Genomic DNA, 20,562 nt, shown 5'->3' with positions numbered 1-20,562 from the left:
CTTCTCAAAATGGAAGGGATGGATTAAATTCAAGCGAAGGGTTTATTTCTAAATGTCTCAGAATTATATTCTGTATCATATATAGTAACATTTATTACAAATCTTATCAAGATAATAGATTATAAAGATGAGACACACGTTGAATTAAAAATATAATAATGTCTATAGAATACATAGAATACAGGTACTCGAAATTTAATTTATTACACGTGGTTCTTCTAAAACATTTCTTCACTAATTTACAACAAAGAAAAATATAAGAGGTACATAGAAAAGAGGACATCGAAGCATGAAACTTAAACTGAAAAAAAAAAATAATAAATTCAAAATAGGAAACTATGTCATTCGACATTCATTTTATTAGCATCTAACTGACTGATGTATATCAAAGTGTGTATGTATGCGATTTTCCTCGTATCTATTCGATTTTCGAAGAAGCCCAGTGAAATTTACAGGTGACGTGTAGAACTGACCGATGACTCGACGAACTCTGTACGATGTACAATATGTTGTAATCGCCAGCAATGGTCACGACCCCGTTTCTTGATCATAAAATCGATATTGCGATTTAATCAAAAGTGAGAATTTCTTTGCTGTTAATATAAATTGCTCACTAGTAACGGTGATAGAATTATCAATTTTATCGCCGAATCGGGCATAAATTTCGCGAATTGTTCCTATTCCGTCAACTTGTGCCGCAATACATTAGACCCTTGACACAAATTCTTTTTGCGGTTCAGTCGAAGAGAAATGTTATAATATTGTTCGATCTCTGGTGTTGCTCGAATACTTTAGCAGTGAAAGATGTACTTTTTAACACTATATCATTGAACCACCTAAATGTGTGGTAAACTAAATTTTAAATGCCTAAAACGAGGAAATAGTTTAGGAAGATATTTCTGAAATTATTTTTAAGGAGACCAAGAAAGTATTAAACAAAGTACATCTAGAGAAACTATGTACTGTAGAATCAATCGTGAGTAAATTAAGTTTACCATCCACAGAAGGGATGGATGTACGCCCTATCACGCGGTCTAGAGGAATGACTACCGATCTTCCTAAATAATTACTGGCTCGATAAGTGGAGTGGTTGTAAGTCAGTTGAGAAGGTTTGAACTCATTCGATTATCCCTGTAATATTTAGAAAAGAAACAGGGGAGCCCGTATAACGAGGTATCGATTTTATCATCAACGCGACGTAACCGGTAACATTGGACGATTATCGATTACGAAATAAATTATTACTAAATTTTCTCAGCGATTGAGTAAACATATTAAATATTAGTTTCTCTTCCCGTATGGACTTTACTTTTCCACATCGTCTGCAGATAAATTTATTATTGTAATCGAGTGGAACAAAACACTGGAGCAAATAATATTCTCTTTCCAGAATGCCCTTTTCAGGAGCATGGTGCAAAATATGGATTTATTTCGGATTCGTTTTTGCATGGACGAAGGGGGCTCGTCCACGTTTTGATACTTCCACTGACATGGGTTTAGTTCTGGTCCCTTCGGATGCGGAAGTAGATTCAGTCATTTTTCGTCTTCGTGCGACTGATCAGGATGCAGATTTTCCACTTGTTTTTGAAATAACTGGTAATCTTTTGTTTATAATCAGACTGAGGATTTTATATATTTGTGAAATATAGTGATATCAAAACGTAAATTAAATGTGTATAAAATAATTTAATAAGGATATGATTTAATTTCTCAGAAGTGTATACGTTCTGTATATGTTTAGCTCATGTTTTTCATATTTGTATATCACATAAATACATAGAATACGCAGTTTATTAATAATTGGTTTTCTGAATAGTCGATATTAGTTTAAATATATTTTAAATGGTATTAGAATATATCCATTTTTAGTTTTAAATGAAAGCACACAGGATTATAATTAAATTTCCACCATGACAATGCTGATAGACGTATTTTATTATCAAAAAACAAAATTTTCTTACTTGTGCAAATATCAATGCCAACAAATTAAAATTTAATTGTAGAAGTGTCTACTTGTTTAACGTTGAATTAAATACAGGTATTTTTATTTTTGTTTGTTTAGCTACAATCACACCTGTTGTAAGGATCGACAATCTGCCGTGCACGTTGTACAACAAAGTGTGTCAGGCTAATGTGATTCTAACGAAACGACTAGTCGCCGGCCGTCTTCACGATTTTGCTGTGAGGGTTAGGGACACGAAGGGTGATTCGAACTCGATGCAAGCTACTATTTCTGTTACAAACGCCACGACTCCGCGCGATAAAATATTCCCGCACATACCATCCCTCATAATGGTACCTGAGGTAATTATTTATTAGCCAAATTAAATCGATTAGCACGTCCATTCGAATCATCAGCAATTTTATCACGTTCGTCGCGAGAAACGGATCTACCCCTACCAGGTGAAATACAATATGGTGCGGGGTGGTGAAACTAATCTGTCATACGACAGATTGCATTTATCGTTCAAATAAACGAAACTCTTTACAATATTCACCTTTTTAATTAGGTAAGATGAATTGGTCGATTGCTTACTTATTTAGGATACCAAGCCAGGAAAGGAATTGGATTATCTTCTAGTAAGAGCCAATTCGTGGAGTGGAAAACCAGTTTACATCGAACTCTGGGTGCGTTTTACATGTATAGTGATTTTTATTTATCTATTTGAAAATAGTTATAGCAACTGGATACCATTGTTTCAGCAACCGAAGGAACTGTTCACTATAAGGCAGCGACAAACGCCCACTCAGACACGTGGAGTAATTACTTTGATAGGAGAATTAGATTTCGAGACACAATCTGTGTACACGCTCACCATGTACGCTACGGTACGAAATATTTAGACGATTGCTTTTAAACGATAGTCGTTACAAAGAGCTTACTATTCGATTTAATTTAATATTAAACTTAGTTTCACATAATATTTAAAACGTCTTCAAATCGAATACTTCGTTTGCTAGGATCCGTACACCGAGCCTGGAAAAGATACTAGAAATATTGCAGGCTTGAACCTGGTGGTGATAGTTCAGGACGTTCAAGATGTCCCACCGATTTTTACGTTAGCACCACCCCTCACTAGAATTAATAATTCTGTACAGCCAGTAAGTGTATTTTGTCTGAGCATTACCTGTTTCGATCTCCAAGGTGTTAATTTTATTTAAGATACAGACTGTTCATGTATTAATCTTAGGGCGATATAGTTTTACGAGTTCATGCAGAAGACGGGGATAAGGGGGTTCCACGAGAAATCGTGTACGGCCTCGTATCCGAGGGCAATCCTTTCACCCCATTTTTTAATGTTTCGGAGACAAGTGGTAAGGAATTATGCTAAATATTTATTTTATTAATATGATTTAGAATTATATTAAATAAATTTTAATAGTAGTCATGAATTGAAACATTTATTGAAATAATATTCATGAGGTTTTGTTGCTTATGCCGCAGAGAATTGTAGTAATGCTTATTAATCACGCATTGCTTTTTATAGTTTATACTTTCCTAGTGCATATGGTTTTACACGAAAGGTTGCAATTAGTTCCTACATAAACTTGTGTTACACGGAATACTGCAATCAATAAAGGTCGCTAACACTCTTTATCACGGTGAATTGAAAATAATTTTTCGAAATATTTTGATTAATAGTGATTATTGTGCTCGGTAAAATGTGTTCTAAAAGTACTACATCGATAAAGGTATGGTTGTACTTTAGGCAGAAGTATTAGGAGCCAAGTAAATGTGTTTAAAAATGTCGTGGAATATTATATACTGTCATTAATGAATAATGATAATTACTTTAATTAATTAACTAAATTTTTTCTATCGATAACTATTAAACACATACATTCGAAACGTTAAGAGTTCAGTCTGCATTTATCTACGATCTACGCGATTTTACATTCTTCATGGAACAATAATAAACCTAAACACTACTGTCGCCACATTGGATGTGCCAATGTATTACAGGCAGAATAATTATAGCTCACAGCGTTGGCGTGAGTAAATAAATTAGCTGAAGGTACACAACCATACACACTTATACACGTCAATGTACAATCTGGTTCTCCAAGAATGATCAAGTAGACCGCTAACCTTTTAAATTAATTTACTGCTTCTTTAATCTCCGCTTCTAGCAGTGAAACGCCATGGAATGATTCATGTTTTCTTGTCACGTACCAAATCGATACATAAAAGATAATTACCTTTGCCACTTCAATCTGACGCGACGTAACTGAAACCATTTTTACATGCGAACCACGTTATGGTTGGATCTATTAACCATTCCAGAAACGGTTGAAATATAGAAACATTCAAAATATTATTGATCCACGATAATATCAAATGAAATTTGATATTCATAGAGCATTCCATTTAATATTCATTGATTAAATAAATATTCACGAAAGTTTGAGATTACATATTTAGTGATCTTCGGATGAATATTTGCTTCCTTTTATTATTTTCCTTCATCCGTGCAATTAACGCACATCATTCAAGACGTTACTGTATTTTATTTAATGTTTTCTACGGTCAAAAAAAATTCTTTCAAGGCTGACGTTATATTTGATACCGATAAAATATCCGTCTTTATCGCTTCGCGTTTCCTAAAATCAGGATTTCATGTTCTTGGAAAAATAAAAGTTTACGTAAGGGTCCGTGAACCACGAAGGGGGTCAACCGTTACGCGCTTGTTTGCGTGCAATTACGGCTCCGGCGTGTTATCCGGCGTCTCAGATCGGTGATACCGATTTTTTTCGCGGAACCGAAAATGAGTCAGCCGAGGAAGTGGCCAGAATAGAAGTGGTCAGAGTGAGGTCTTGACGGTCTACGGCGGAGTATCGATCGTCCTTAGGGGTCAGTATCTGCTTTTCAGGCTGCGATGCTTATCATTTCGTGACGTGAAGCATGCGACCTCCTCGCAGGTGTGTGTATGTGCAAATGTAGCCACCGTGGAGAAACGGTAAAAAGGAACGAGCAGGGCCAGAAGGAATAAAGGAGATAAACGCGTCTACTTTTGGCCGTATTATCGTCGAGGAATATTAACAGTCGGCGATAACTTTGAGCGATAACACGGCGAAGAGTGCGATAAGGACAACTTTAACTTTTTAATCGCGGCTACAGAATTTACATTTATTGAGAAATTAGTATTCGCCATTTAGGACAAACGGCTTTTCATTCGAAACACCGTTATTTTCTAAGGCTCGATAATTATTTGAATTACAGCAAAGCTAAGAAATGAGTATTAAGCGAAGTAAATGTTATATAATGCAAAATTTCATTGGGTACATAACAAGGATACGCTAATAGAAGCAATCTGTATGTCGAGTTTCATTTCGTGATGTACTATGCAAAATTTCCACCACCGGACATGCGTGGTTAGTATGTCTGCACGAAGAGAGAGAGCGTTGACCGAAATGTTTTATTCATAATAAAAATAATTTGATACCGGGGAATAGTGAATATAGAATGAAAGAAAATTAAAATGAATATTATTAATAGAATAATATTACGGAAATAGAGGAATATTATTAAAAAGAAAATAAATTCTTCTGATTAATAAAAACTGATAAGTAAGGATTAGAAATTCTGGAAGTTCCTGTTTGATTGCCAGGTGAAATCGTTCTTGCTAGACCTTTGGAGGAATTGACGCAAATTACACACGTCGGTGCACCGGTGGTGCTTACAGTGGTTGCTGAAGAGATACGAAGAAGCAGAGACGAGCCTCCGGCGCAGGCTACGATCGTCGACGTTGGCTTCCTCCTCGGGGAACCAGGCAACACTCCACCCTATTTCGAAAGCGATAAGTTGGTACCTGAGACACAATTTCCTATTCGAATGAATTTTGTATCGAAACGAATGATTTCAACATTCTCCAGATTAAACACTTGGAACCAGATATTTTTGTAATAAAAGTTCTCACAATATCTTCAAAGTAAAGGTGCAAATAAAAATGATATCTTCATTGAAATTTATAAAAGTAAAAATGGAAATCCTTGTGTGACAGAAATAGAAAAAGATATTATAACGTTACACAGTAAAAATATAATATTTACAGAATTGTGAATTAATTGATTTGTAATAAAAGATCTATAATAACTATTTTCATACTTTTATTATTACTACTTCTAAATAAATTTGAAATGATATTCTGTCGTTGCAGTTACCTTGCTACGGTCAATGAGAATTTGGAACCAGGCACCGTGATCAACTTTGGCGAGCAATACTCGACCAAAGTGAAGGACGAAGATATTGGAAAAGCGGGGGTATTTGCGTTAAAGTTGGAAAATAATAATGGCACCTTCGAAATAAACCCAACGGTTGCAGAACGAACTGCAGACTTCGTAATTATCGTCCGAGACAACACGCTCATTGATTATGAATTACACAAAACTTTATCGTTTAAGGTAAACACGACAGTATAAAATCATGTGATGTCTGTAGTACTGTTGTCCACTTCGAACAGAATGGGCTACTGCATACACATTTTTCAAACCGATCTATAATTCGTTATATTTAATTATTTTTTATTTCAACGTGTCTAGATCGTTGCTCAAGAAGTCGGTCCAGCGACAAATCTCTCAGCGACAGTGCCAGTGATTATAGTTTTAAGAGACGTTAACGATAACCCACCAGTATTCGACGAAAAAACATACGAAGTGACATTGTCCGAAAATGTCACCGCGGGAGCTCGTGTCGTTCAGGTAAAAAATGCATTTCAATTTCAGAATGATTAGAGAAACACGAATACTTCAAACGGAATTGTTCACTCGAATGAAACCACACAACTTAGTAATAGCCTCCTTCTAAACCAATTGAGAGTTATAGAAATGCAACATTGTTTTTTAATTTTAAGCGATAAAGAGTCCTAGCTTATTATCATCATTTCTAACAGGTACACGCGACCGATATAGATACGGGAGCTTACGGAAACATTCGATATACCGGTATAACGGGTGAAGGAAGCAAAGCATTCACAATAGATCCTGATACGGGATTAATAACTGTAGCCATAGGATATACCTTAGACCGTGAAGTGGCTGCAAGGCTCGTACTAACCATAGAAGCTCGAGATGAGAATGGCAATGGTAACACAGGTGTTGTCCCTTTGATGGTTAACCTGTTGGACGTCAATGATAATCCACCCCTATTTGACAAGGACGTTTACGAATTTATGTTAAATCCTGATTTAACGAATTTCACGTCACCAGTTTTTATAAAGGTACATTCACAGCCTTATGAAGTAATTTTCTTTGTAAGATATCGTCTATGTCTTTTATTTCTATTTTGCAACTATAAAGTAACTAATTTCATTGCTCTGTATCCAACTTTCAGTTATTAAAAAGTATTCGAAGGGATATATAAATCTACATAAGATTTTAACCTATATTTATTTTTGAATGTTGATCGCTATACTTTTAATTAACGACTAAAATGTCGATTCACAGGCTATCGATGCCGACGCAGAGCCGCCGAACAACATAGTCAGATACGAGATAATTCATGGCAATTACGAAAACAAATTCTATTTAAACGGAACTAGCGGCGAATTAATTCTCCGTTCGCCGATAACGAAGATCCGGCGGAAGAAGCAGAGCTCTTACAATAAATTCGTGAAAAAAGCTGGAAAAGAGTTCACTAGAAGTCAAGGAAGAATTTCAAACGATACGTTACAAGTATTTACAAAAAAAGTTGAAGAGAAATCCCTAATGAATAATCGAAGTAGAACACCTTCGTCGAATGTAACTACAGAGATAATAAATGAAGCGATACAGAGGCGACGAAAACGAAATAATGAAGACCCATTGTACACTCTCACTGTCAGGGCATACGATTTAGGTAAATAGAAACAAGTAAAATTTTGAAATAATTAAGACAAATGATAACGAAAACGTTCTGAAATAATATTAAACTATTTTAATACATATATTAAAAATTGTTGTATACTTCATACGAACATTTATTTTGTATTTATATGGATAAACCAATCTTACCCAATCAAACCAATTTTTCTAATTGTTTGATTCGTTTTGCAAAATAAATCTCGATACTTTAAGGCATACCCCATCTTTCGAGTGAAACAAAAATTCGCGTCATGAGTGGTATCGCCATGGAAGCTCGAATAATGATGTTTGTGGTGCCAGGAGAACAACCAAATTCAACAAAAACTGCTGAAACTCTAGCAACTATTACTGGTGGTCGAGTTACCGTATTAGAAACTCGTCCTTATACACAGCAAAATCATACCGGGGGTACAAGTACTTTGCCTGCAGGAGGAAAAAGGTTAGCGATCCACTAATATTGTACAGGAAATTACTATAATCGTTAAGTGGTATTTCAAACGATAATAGTCTTACCTATATCAAATATTCGTATAATTTTTAATTTGTACTTCTCCTAACACGTTGAAGGGGGATGAGACTTGAACCATAAACATTTCATTCCATTACAGGAGCATTATTGTAGCACGCGTCGAACAAACGGAGCCAGGCACGCCTTTGGTAGATGTAGAGAAAATCAGGGAGACTTTAGCTGCTAATGGCGTCGGTATTATCGGTGGCACGGACGCAGTTACGACAATGACTGTCAATGAAACGAAAGCTCCTGTAAATGGAATGCCTCACACTAACGACGGTCAAACGACCGTCACTAACAATACTATAGTCAACGTGCAGAGTGAAGAAGTTGTGCGTAAATATATACAAAATGAAACAACAAAATAACACATTTCCCGAGTTGTGACACTTTTTAAAAATTATGTATACTTAGGAATACAGACACCAAACAAAAGCACGCACCGTACTTGCAGAACAATTTTAATACCGAATATGTAAGAAACTATAAATCCCTTTCAGACGGTGTACAAAGCGGAAAACAAATTACTGATTTGGCTTCTGATTATACTTGGCTTGCTTATGCTTTTGGCCATTGCCGCGTTGATTATTTGTTGCATCTGTCCCGGATGTCCGTTTTACATGGCGCCTAGGAAGAGGCGAGTGCATTCCTCCGAAACGTTAGTCGTGCGAGCGGATGGAAGACCAAAGAGGCACCTTCATCGACAACCAGTAGATGTTGATGGTACCAAACATTTTTAATCGATTAGCTCGTAATTTGATATCGGACTCAAAAGAGCATTAAAGCCGTTCTTCTACTTTTCATTGCTTCCATTTATTTTTAACACTAGATTTACGGAGATTTCTCATCAGACTTCTATTACCGAAGTAATGCTTTCATGAGTGAAGTCTCTTTTACTAGAATTAATTAGGAGACTTAGACAAAAGATCTAAGTTCGGATATATGCTTGTCTCTTTACATGGACGCAGGTTAGTAACCCTGTAACTTTCCTCGCGAAATTCGGAATGGGTCAGAATGACCATGCTCTGCACATCTAGTGTTAAACATTATTTACCTTCGAGTCTATGTTGAACACTGTTAGAAACTTGCAACGTCCACGTAATCAACTAAAAGTTTTAACGAACATTGCGTGATCATTAAGGGTTCATAACGTCGAATTTCAGCATCGTGGAAGGGACGAAAGCAAGCATGGAGTGCCGATCCAACGAGAAGAAACTGGCAATTCAATAAAAGAAATGTTAAAAATTGCTCGCTTCCCGGGGATGTTGCTTACATTTCTGGTCAGCCAATTGACATCCAAGTAACTCATGAAGCTCCAAGGTTATTAAGGGATGCTACATCCTATCACTCAAGGAAGAGCAGAATGGACGAACACGATAGAATGTATATGGAAGATGTCGAAGGCCAAAAGCCAAGAGGTTACGACATGAACGAATTGGAGTCGTTGCATCGACACGAAATGGAAAGGGATTCGGATATACAGCGTCAAGGTTACAGGCAAAGGTAGGTAAGCTGTTATCTGATGCATTTTTAATAATACCAAGAGTTTACTTATGTCAATCACCTCAAATTTGATTTAGATCCGGACCGAGATACGTCGAACCCGACATAAACGGAGAGATGGTAAGAGAGCAACACTTTTACCGCGAAGGAAACGCCGAAGTCCTAAGGCTGGTAACCAGAGGGCAAGTGGAAGACGCAACGACGAATCACCACCATCATCACCACCACCACCCTACAACCTTGATCGTAGACGGCAAGGACATAATTCTACAGAGGTTCATAGAGGACCAAAAATCGAGGCACGAGTTGTCGATGCAGGACATCGAAGCAGCTCGCATCATGGAGTCGCATCAACGTTCCAAAGAGATCTTCCAGCAACAACCGCCGGAAATAATTCTGGTACCTGACCGACTGGACCTCGGTCACAGGCAGCACGTTGAAGAAATAGGACCCAACGTACAGAGGCTCGTGATCGATCACGGCGATTACCAGTCGCCAAAGATGGAGAAGGACTCAGAAATCGGGGATACTTTGAGACCAGAGAGGCAGGACGACATCGTAGCTGGAACTCTGCTGGTCGAGAGGCCACCAGTCGTCAAAGATCTAGGAAACAAGCCGCAATACGCCTACAATGACGTGGAACTAGCTAGACACAAAGCGTTGCTGACACGATTATTATTGAAAAGAGACCATCGACACGCGGAGGGCGGAATATTGGATTCCAGCAGTTACCTGGAGACACAGAGTCTCCCTGGACAGGTAGCGATCGCTACTCAAACCGACAGGACGGCAGCCACTCAGACGGAACACCATGTGAGAAGCAGAAGCGACAATGAGTCGGACGAAGACTCCAGACAGAGGAAAAAGTTGAAGTCTCGGAAGAAGTACGGCGATGGGGACTGGAGGAGGTCTCGCACACTGTGGATGAAGTCGCCGATCGAAAAGAAGAGCAGTCCCTGTTTCGACAAACGGTTGAACATTCTCCGAAAAAAGGCGAGGGAGGTGAAAGACGACAGGAAAGCCTCCCTAGAACCTGAGGTGCTCAGAGAGATTTCAGACTCCCTGAACGGGAACGGAAGCTCCTATAAAGGAGAGGAAGACGAATCGTTGCAGGTTCATCAGAAGTCCGAGCAAACAACTGTTAGTTACAAGATATTAAATGAAAAAGAGGACAGCTCGTCCTCCTCCATGGACCTGTGCAAGAAGAAACGCGAGAAAGATTTCGGTGATAAGTGTTGCGAGGATGCGAGCGACGATCTGAAAATGAATGGAACCGAGTCTACTTCTTCGCCGGAAATAAGGATCAAGCACGAGAAACATAGCCGCGAGAAGACAGACGAGAAGAGTCCGAAAAAAGAAGCGAAGGTGAAGGCACAGAAGAAGTCGGAGGGAGTGATGAAACCGAGTTTTCGAATTCTGGAGAAGGAATTCACGATGTTCACTAAGAAGCTCAGCAAACTGAGCGACAAGAAGTGCCAAGAGAGCACTGGTAGCGACAGCACGAGTCAGGAGAAGTTGGAACCGAAGGAACCTAAGAAGGAATCGGATCCGAAGAAAGCTACGAAAAAGATCGACGCTTCTCAAAAGCAGACGACAGAATTAACGTCGAGTGCATCGAAAGGCGAACAGAAAGGAAAGCAGAAGAAGGAGGCAGCCATTGCCAAAACGAAACAGAAGCTGAAGTACCAACAGTCTCACGTGATGAGCACGGGTAGCTCGGAGTATGACGACGCTTTCGACAGGACGAAGAAACAAGCTCGTCAGGAACTCAAGCAGAAGCAGCCAATGGCGAAACCGAAACGTCAGGCACACGTTGACTGTCGAGAGTCCAGGAAACAAGAGTTTCGAAACGAGGAAGTCGAGAAACGGAAGGACTGTTCTTCGAAGGAGGCCTTGAAAACTGAATCTAAGCACGAAAAGGCTGGAAGAATGGTACCGCGAGCTCCGAAATTGGCTGCTGTATCTCGCAAAGATAACACAACCGAGGAAACGAGCTCTGGTGCGATGAGCAATCAAGTGGAAGGTAAAAAAGACACAGCTGCGTCATCGATTCCTGAGAAAAGGAGCAGCACGGATTCTTCAGGGACTAATACGAATGCCGCGAACAGAAGCAGAAAAGCTGTTGCGGAGAAGGTAGCTGGGAGATTCAGCGATGACTTCGTTGTGGAACCGGATATGAGAAGTACGGAACAAAGGTATACAGAAGAGCGAGATGAGAAGAATATGAAGGATGAAGATTGCGAAAAGAAATCTAGCGTTGACATTCGAGAGCAATCGACGGAAGATGGATTCAAGGGCACAAAGTCTATAGAAACTGAAGGACAGGTAGGTACGAAGAGAGTGGTGGGAAAATCTGAAAGTTTATTTGATGTTGCGCAGCAATTAATTAAGAGTTGCGTAGTTCTTGATGGTAGACGAGAAAAATTAGATAATGCTGAGGAAGATCGAGAATCGAGGGAAGCAGTCATGGCATCTGAAACGAAATCAACAAAATGCAAGGAAGAACAGGGACGAATGGGTGTTGGTGAAAGTATTATGAAATTAAAAGAGGAAAATGGAGAAGATAATCTAAAAAGTGCGATAATAAATGCCAGTCCAGAGAGAACAATGGAGTACGAAGAAGTAACTGATAATGCGCGCGATGTGAAATTGAATAACGAAATAGGAATAGATGAACACAAAAGTGATGTAATAATTGGATCTTCAGAAAACTTAAAGGGATACAAAGAAGAAGACACACGAGGAACTGATGATGGAAGTGCTATGAAATTGAGCGACAAAAATGAAGTAGATCAAAGAGAAAGTAAAATAATGCTTGATGTTACGAAGGATGTAATATCAATTGTAGAAGATATGTCAGAGAGCATCGAGAGAAAAGATGAAGCTTTAAAAAGTGATAAGGGTCGTGTAGATGAAACTGAGAACGTAGCGAAAGAACACAAAGAAGAGAACGAGGTAATGGACAATGCCCGCGAAAATTTGGAACAGAAATCGGAGACACTGTTACGAGATACTGAAAAAAAAGGTATGTCATCTAAAGAGCTTAAAACAGAAGAAAAACTCGAAATAGATCAAATGTTAGCGAAAGAAACAGAGGTACATGAACTCCCAGGTGATGCTAAAATAATGACAGACACGAAAGAGAATATTGAAGAGAAAAGCGACACGAAGGATGTAGAAGAAAGGATGTTGGAATTAGAGAAATCGGCAGAAACACAAAATTATGATAAAACTGATTTAATACAGAAAACTCAACAATCTGTAGACAAGCACTTTGAAACTGATTTGTCGAGAAATGAAAAAGATGAAACGGATGAATCAGAGGAACACAAAGAACACGACGAATCGATAAAGAAACATGTGGAATATCCAGAGTCTAAAGATGAAGGCGTTACGGCCGAAAAGGAAAAAGATAAAACTACAGAAATTATAAACAAAGACAGTGAAGAAGAACATCATGGTTTAGGAGCTGTCGACAAAGGAAAAGCCATAGCAAAAATTGGTATCGGTGACGATCAGATTAAAAAAGCTGATTTTCCAAACATAGAGACTACTGATGCAGAGAAAGAAAGTGATCTAGAAAGTGATCCTAAAATCGATGATTTTCGAATTCCAGAAAATGAAAATGGCGACGAAAATAAGAAAGGACGAGCTACTGCAAAAATTTCACCTGGCAAGCATCAAATTATTCAAGTAGAAACTGCTTTTTTGGATGGAGAAAAAAAAACTTCGACGGTAACTGAATTCGATCAGGGCGAAATGAGCGACAAAGTAAATGCTTCAACAGACGAACGAAATATTCCAGATGAAGGAGAAGAAACCATAAGAATTAAAACCGATGAGCATCGCGCTGGTGACAAAGAAAGTATTCTTCCAATTACAGAAGATAAAGTTGTGGTAGATACTGCAATGAATGATAACCAAATTAATGAAAAAGAGAAAAATGTTCTAGACACAGTAAAAACTTCTGGCCAAGAAGAAACAAATGTTACAGAAGAGATCACAACTGACGATCATAAAGTTGATGTGAAAGAAAATGTTTTTTCAGAGGAAGAAAGAGGTAAACATCGAGAAGGAGAAAATGGAACAATTAAAAAAGAAGATATAGATTACGATACTTCACTTACAGAGCATGAAAACATATTCCCTGGCAAAAGAGAAGAAAAGCATCCTGAAGAAGAAGCAGAAACTATTAAAGAAATTCCAAAAGTCGATGATGAAATTAGTGAAAAAGAGAACGGTACTTTAGAAACCTTTATAGCTGAAGAGCTACGTATTTCTAGTGAAAAAAAGAACGATCTCCCAAAAATGGAAAGTGGGGGTGATTACGAACAAGATATGATTTCAGAAACGCATGATATTAGCAAGGATAACGTAACTGAAGACAAAATTGAATCTTCAGAAACACATCTTCCCGATAAACAATTTATTGCGAAAGACGACGTTTCTCCAGAAGCTTCTACCTCTATCGATCACGATAGTAAAACAGAATCACCTCTGGTGAAACAAGAACCCGATGACCAAGATGGTAAACAAGGTATTTCTTCAGAGATGTCCAAAGTCTTTCATTTACTAACCGACAAATCAACAAGCGAGAAAGGATCAATAAGCGAAGGCACCGAGACAGGAGCTAAAACCGACCACGCTCCATTGCATTCGGTTGACAATAAAATTGATCCAGAAGAAGCGTCTGCATTACCAACAGATGATAAAACTAAAGATCAATTAGAAATTTCAAATGGTAACGAACCCTCTGCTCCAAAAATGGATAAATCGTTAAAACACGTGGAAGACACAATAAGCGTCGAAAGTGCAGAGAAAGAAGCAACAAAAGACAACTCTAAAACGTCTCCAGACAAACAAACGACCATCACAACGATGGAAATAGCTCAAGATGATTCAAAGATTGATGTTACTGAACCAGTGGAAAAAGAACATGAAAGCAGAAAAGACGAGATATCAGAAGAAAAACAACGAGCATCGATAGTTAAAGAATCTGACGAATCTTCCAGTGACACACTGACGCCATCAATGCATCCAACACTTGAAAAAATACAGGATCATCGTGATGCATTGCACGATAAGGGAGAAGTTTTACAGGAAACGACACGCGAAGGAGGTACTATTGTAGATAGGAAACTATTAGAAACTGGTGGAAAGGAAGACGAGTTGTACGAACCATCGAGTAAAGTGAGCAGCAGTTCTCACGGAACAGAAATGTTTGAAACTCCTCCACCGACGTCCGAGAAAGAAAAGTTTGCATTAGATTTCATTATATCAGAAACTCCAACAGACTCTAGGAAAATACCCGAATCTGAAAAGCAGTCGAAGTCAGAGAGCGAGGAAACTAAATTACAAGAAGGAGAGAAATTTGTCGAGGAACAAACTTCCGGGGAGAAAGAAACAGTTCAGTCGTTTCCGGAGAAACAATCGAGAGAAGAACGAGATGAATTTACGATTTCTCAAGACGAAGGAGGAAGGCGGGATATAATCAAGGAGAAAACTGATGAATTGCCTTCGGAGGAAAATATGGCGAAGGAAGAAGAGGGAGATGGAAATGTCGAAGAAGACTATGCAGACGTAAGCCTTCCACTTTTTACAAACATAATACAATCGGTGGACGATTTGAGCGATAGTGACTCATCGAGTGATATTTCCAGGAAGACGACATTGACCACCAAACCTTACCAAACGCCAAGACACCGTAATCGACAATCTCCCGAGAAAGGAAATATTGAAACGATAGACAACATCGATACTCAGAATTTCGATGACGAAGACGACACGTCGTTAACAATCAAGGTAATGAAGGACGAAGACGACGAAACGTTTCAAGAAGCTGAACATAGTAGTACTGAACAACCCTCCCCAACTATAGTAAAAGACAAAGATACAGAATTCGATAAAGAAAATGAAATACCTCGAAACATACAAATGCCATCTATGCAAGAAGAAACGTCGTCCAATGTCACTGACCAACGCACGCAAAAAGAAAAACAATCAAAACCAAAGTCGGGTTCAGAACGCGGCGAGGAGTCCACACCCAGCGCGAAACGAAAAACGAGGTTACAATCTCACACGAAAGAACTCGATCAACCTCGCGACGATGACAAATCGGCAGTTCGCAAGCACGAGAAAACGGGTGTTACGAAACCTACTGAAAGAAAGACGAAAGCACCAGACAAGAAGAGGATTCCTTGGCAAAGGAAGAAGAAAAGTTCCTCCGAAGAATCGTCGGAAGAAAGAGCAGCTCGTTTTCAGGATCAAGAACGTCATTCGAAGCAGGAGCCTCGCAGAAGGTTAGTCACCGATCGACCGAAGCAAGCAGATATCAATCACGTTAAACAACCAAGGAATGCAGAGGAGCATCAACGAATTCCGTCTACGTCGAGAACGAAGTCTGAAAAAGGTAGAAAGGGTGATCAGAAAACGAGTCCTTCAAAAACAGGTGACATCGACACGAGCAAAGCGCAGCCGAAGTATATGGCTTGGTACAAGAAGAACCGCGAAGAAATGGAGAAGAAAAGGGCTGGACTGAAGGCTGTAGACGACGAAAGTCAGCTTCCTCGGTGGCTGAAGAGGAGCATGAGAAGCCAAAAATCTGATAAGGATGATAAGAAGACCCCGGAGCACGGGAGTGCGAATACGACTCCGCAAACTAGACGGAAAGTCAAGCCATTGGTGAACGTCGAGTCTGAACAACTGAAAGCTATCGTTCGCCAGGGGAGAAGACTGAGAAAAGCCGAGGGCGGGAAAAACGAGGATCCACAGATACAGATATTCGCAACGACACCACCTACCTTAACTGCAACGGACACGAAACACCATCTGGTGCAACACTCCGAGTACAAGTATGAGAAAATGCCTGCGCCGTTCTATCTTCATCCCCCGCCGGCTCCTCATCCGTCGCCGCAGTTGTCGCCGCAACACTTTGACGTTGAATCAACGACTGAACACGGCCACGTCGATGAGAACTTCGACTCTGGGATAGCGATACCTCTGCAAGGTGGTAACAGGTTAAGACACCAGCAACTTTTGGAGAAGAAGAGTGTCTTCGATATAGCCTACAGCGAAGCTGCGCCTTCGCAACTCCGCGCCGACAGCACCACTCCTCCATCTTAAATACGAAGAAACTTTTCTGTTAGTTTTTCGATAGAAATCCTTCTGTGCCGGTTGACAGAACGTGTTTGTAGGACAGGTTATTATTGAGAACGAATTTTGGTGGAGAATGTTTATAATGGAACCTTTCGACACTAAAACTACCGAGGGTGATGCACATTTGTTTTACATACAACTATGTCTTTGTATTTAGGAGTAGTAAGAGCAAAAGTTAGAAAATAACGATAGATGAAATCAACGTTTGCTATTTAAAGTTATTTTATAATAGAATAAAAATATATTAATTTTGATAGAACGGGTTTAGATCATTATACTACTTTTCTAATGCCTAAATTAATCCTGGAATGTGTTGAAAACTTAAAATAGTGTACAATTGTGACGAGCTACTACACATTTATTTCTGCATGAATCTGAATTCATTTTTAAGTACTTTTATACAATAGTGGATTAGTTACCAAATTAATTTTCTTTTTCCGTTAAACAATACTAAGAAGTCTGTACAAACTCTCATATAAGTAAATACTGTTTGTATCATTTATGACTTTAAATAATGTTACCATTTCCGCCGTTCGAAAGAAGAATCATTATTCATCGATACGATACAGCGACCAATTTTTCATTATGACTGTTTCCTAATGTTACGACATTTATAATTATCTTGTAAATACATATGTATAAAATTTAAGACGGTTCTTTCGTTCGTGTATTTCATCCCAGATAAAGCTTCCTTCATATAAGTCTTTAGGTATAACAGAAATTATATTTTATAGTTTATTATTACCACTTATTGTTATACACAAATTTGTACGTTACATTTTTAATACTCTGTACTTTGTACCTAATTTTGTATTTACCATTTTCAGTTTTATTTATAAATTTGCATTTGTACTTTATATTTATCATACTATTTCCTAATAACATTTGTATCTATTATATATACAGAGATAATAGTAAATATTTAGTTGTGTTATAGTCTTCTTGTAATAAATCCAATGTAATTTATAAATTGGTGCCGTTACTCTACCATAGAACCGACTCAAATATCACCTGTAAACTGGTTGAAAGATAAAAAAAATATTTTAAACAAATCATTTAATAACTCAATTTTTAAGATTCACTAAAGACATTTCTACATCTGGATTTCTTGTTTACATGGTAGTCGAAAGTTGTATCTAGATGAAACTATCGGAACACTTTTCAAATTTAACAGGGAACCGAGAAATCGCAGACAGTATGTTGCAAGAGAGCTTTGCCTATAAAAAGTGTAATCCGCGTGTTGTTACTCATACATTGACTTTGACACGTCAACGATAATTATATCCGCATGGCTCGTATCGAGACGAATTGCTATCACTCCTGTTATTCTGTTACAAAAGTATCCTTGATTCCGACATTACCAGCTTCGTTATCTTTTACCGACCAGTTCTATCCGCGCACGATACGCTTGATACAGAGTCCCTGAGATAAACACGTTCATCGATCGTATATTGTTTACACCAAAGTTTGATATATCCTAAATTATGATTCGAGTTCAATTTCTGAAAAAAATAGGATCGTGTTCTCAAGTGTTCCCCAAATATAGACTACATCTTGAGTTTTATTAGCCACGAAACTGTAACTACTCCATTATCTCAAGAATTGTATCAGAATAAGATCGATTTTAAAGACCGAATAAACATTTCTAATTGAACAATAGTTTACATATAACGTTAATAAGCTCTGTATTATTTTTTTAAATAATAATTTATGAAACACTCATCGGAATTTATTCATTTCCATTGCATCCAAATTCAGTTACAGCAACTAAAACACTGTGATAATTTCCTGATAAATTATTATTTATGAAGATAAGTAATTCAAAGCATTCTAAAATATAATCGTTTTCATATTTCGTCCTTTATAGGAAACATTATTAGGGAGAATATAAAATTTACAAAAATCATTAAAAAAGAAAAATACATATGTATTTATGAAAATAGCAATTCTTAGGCAAAGGTGTCTCAAGAAAATAAATCTTATATTTACTCGCTATTATGCGTGTAAACAAAATGTATGTTTCTTACATATTATTAATATTTATTATCGATCATTTTTTAATTATTTCAACTGTTTATTTTAAAATACAAGTAGCCACAAATATCTTCGACTATGTATGACCTAGATTTTTTAATTCCAGTACATTTTCATCGAGCACCACTCGACATAAGACCGCAAAGTGTTACGAATGCTAAATCTCGAAAGAATTCAGCGAGTATTCATATCACTTGAGAAACCAAGTGGTTCTTTAGCAACACTTGAGACGATCTGCGTGATCGACCGCGATAGTAGTATAATCAAGTGACGTAACGATACCTCGTGACGACAGTATAGCGCGCCAAGTACACCAGCGGTGACGTAGCGGCGAGTTTCGTGACGTGTCGACGACAAACGTGACGTTATCGATGCAACTAACCTACCGTAATCGGTACCATAATGGTGCATCAAACATAACCGGAGACTGGTAAATCTTTGGATTAGGGAAGCAGGAACCTCGAGCTGGTCGAACGACCTCCAATCGCTCACGCGTAAAAGAAACCAGAAATGCCTAAAACAGAATCCGCGCTAATTTCAACGGAATGTAACCTTCCATAAAGTTATAAACGAGCTTTAATACAAGACAATATATTCTCTTTTACCTAGAGTCTTGAATAATAAAGTATAGAATAGTAAAGTAAGTAAGACTACTTTATTCATTTTTTAACTATAGAATATAGTAAGTATTAAGAACAAGTACGTTAAGACTAATTTCTTGATACTGTATACTCTGTTATTGTGTACCATATCGTTGAGCAAATTTTGATTAAAAATATATTTAGAGAAAAATTAGAATAAATTTCAGTGCCGGGTGTAACCAAGTAATTATCAGCAGTTAAAGAAATTAGTAAATTTTCGAATCCAATTCTTTGGATCTCAAATGGTCAGGCACCATACTTGAAACTTCCTGAAGAAGGTAGTTCGCTAAAACATTTGAAAGTTAACAATAAAATAACAATAAAATATTTAATTATACAACGACAAAGCTGTAGACTGTACAATACTAACTTCGTGACGTTCTTCATTGTTAGACAAAAATGGATAACAGCACCTAACTCCTAATCATTCTTACGAATATAAGAATGTTTTAATTAAAAACTTCTGATATTGTGACAGCATATATAAAAATTGTTATCATAAGTTTTGTATAGCTCACCGAAAAATGTGATCAGAACTCGGTTGATAGGCTTTCGACATATAAATAAAAAGCATTATATAATGTAAATAAAAATCATTCTTATACTTTGAATATTATGTTACTAATTATCAGATGTCGGGTCCGTTTTCCATAGTGTATTACACGTGGCGTTTAACTTAAAAAAGAACACCAATTTTTGACGATACTCTCCTATTACTTAAAAACGTTATCAACCGATCTTTTACATGAAATTTTCCTGCAAAATGTTAAAACTGAAAGATGCTTGGTGCATCTACAGCCTAACGCTTCAAAGAAATGATTCAACTGTTCACGTGTGATTACGATTAAGTTTAATTTCTTACGATGTCGAAAACTGTAA

General features: G+C 37.7%; 1 protein-coding gene across 1 annotated transcript; it reads left to right on the top strand.

Moving 5' to 3' along the window:
- Positions 1 to 1,391: 1,391 nt before the first annotated feature.
- On the top strand, positions 1,392 to 18,150 carry LOC128889695 (uncharacterized). Its single transcript, XM_054147551.1, has 16 exons — positions 1,392 to 1,596; positions 2,063 to 2,304; positions 2,545 to 2,628; positions 2,713 to 2,829; positions 2,962 to 3,102; positions 3,192 to 3,315; positions 5,610 to 5,802; positions 6,159 to 6,402; positions 6,541 to 6,699; positions 6,891 to 7,217; positions 7,444 to 7,834; positions 8,053 to 8,278; positions 8,448 to 8,682; positions 8,851 to 9,073; positions 9,514 to 9,853; positions 9,931 to 18,150. Exons 1-16 carry the CDS (start codon positions 1,392 to 1,394, stop codon positions 16,973 to 16,975), a joined length of 10,296 nt encoding a protein of 3,431 aa, XP_054003526.1. The 3' UTR covers positions 16,976 to 18,150.
- Positions 18,151 to 20,562: the final 2,412 nt, after the last annotated feature.

This window comes from Hylaeus anthracinus, unplaced genomic scaffold (genome assembly GCF_026225885.1).
Source record: "Hylaeus anthracinus isolate JK02 unplaced genomic scaffold, UHH_iyHylAnth1.0_haploid 11997, whole genome shotgun sequence".
NCBI lineage: Eukaryota > Metazoa > Arthropoda > Insecta > Hymenoptera > Colletidae > Hylaeus > Hylaeus anthracinus.
This window is presented reverse-complemented; position numbering and strand designations above follow the sequence as displayed.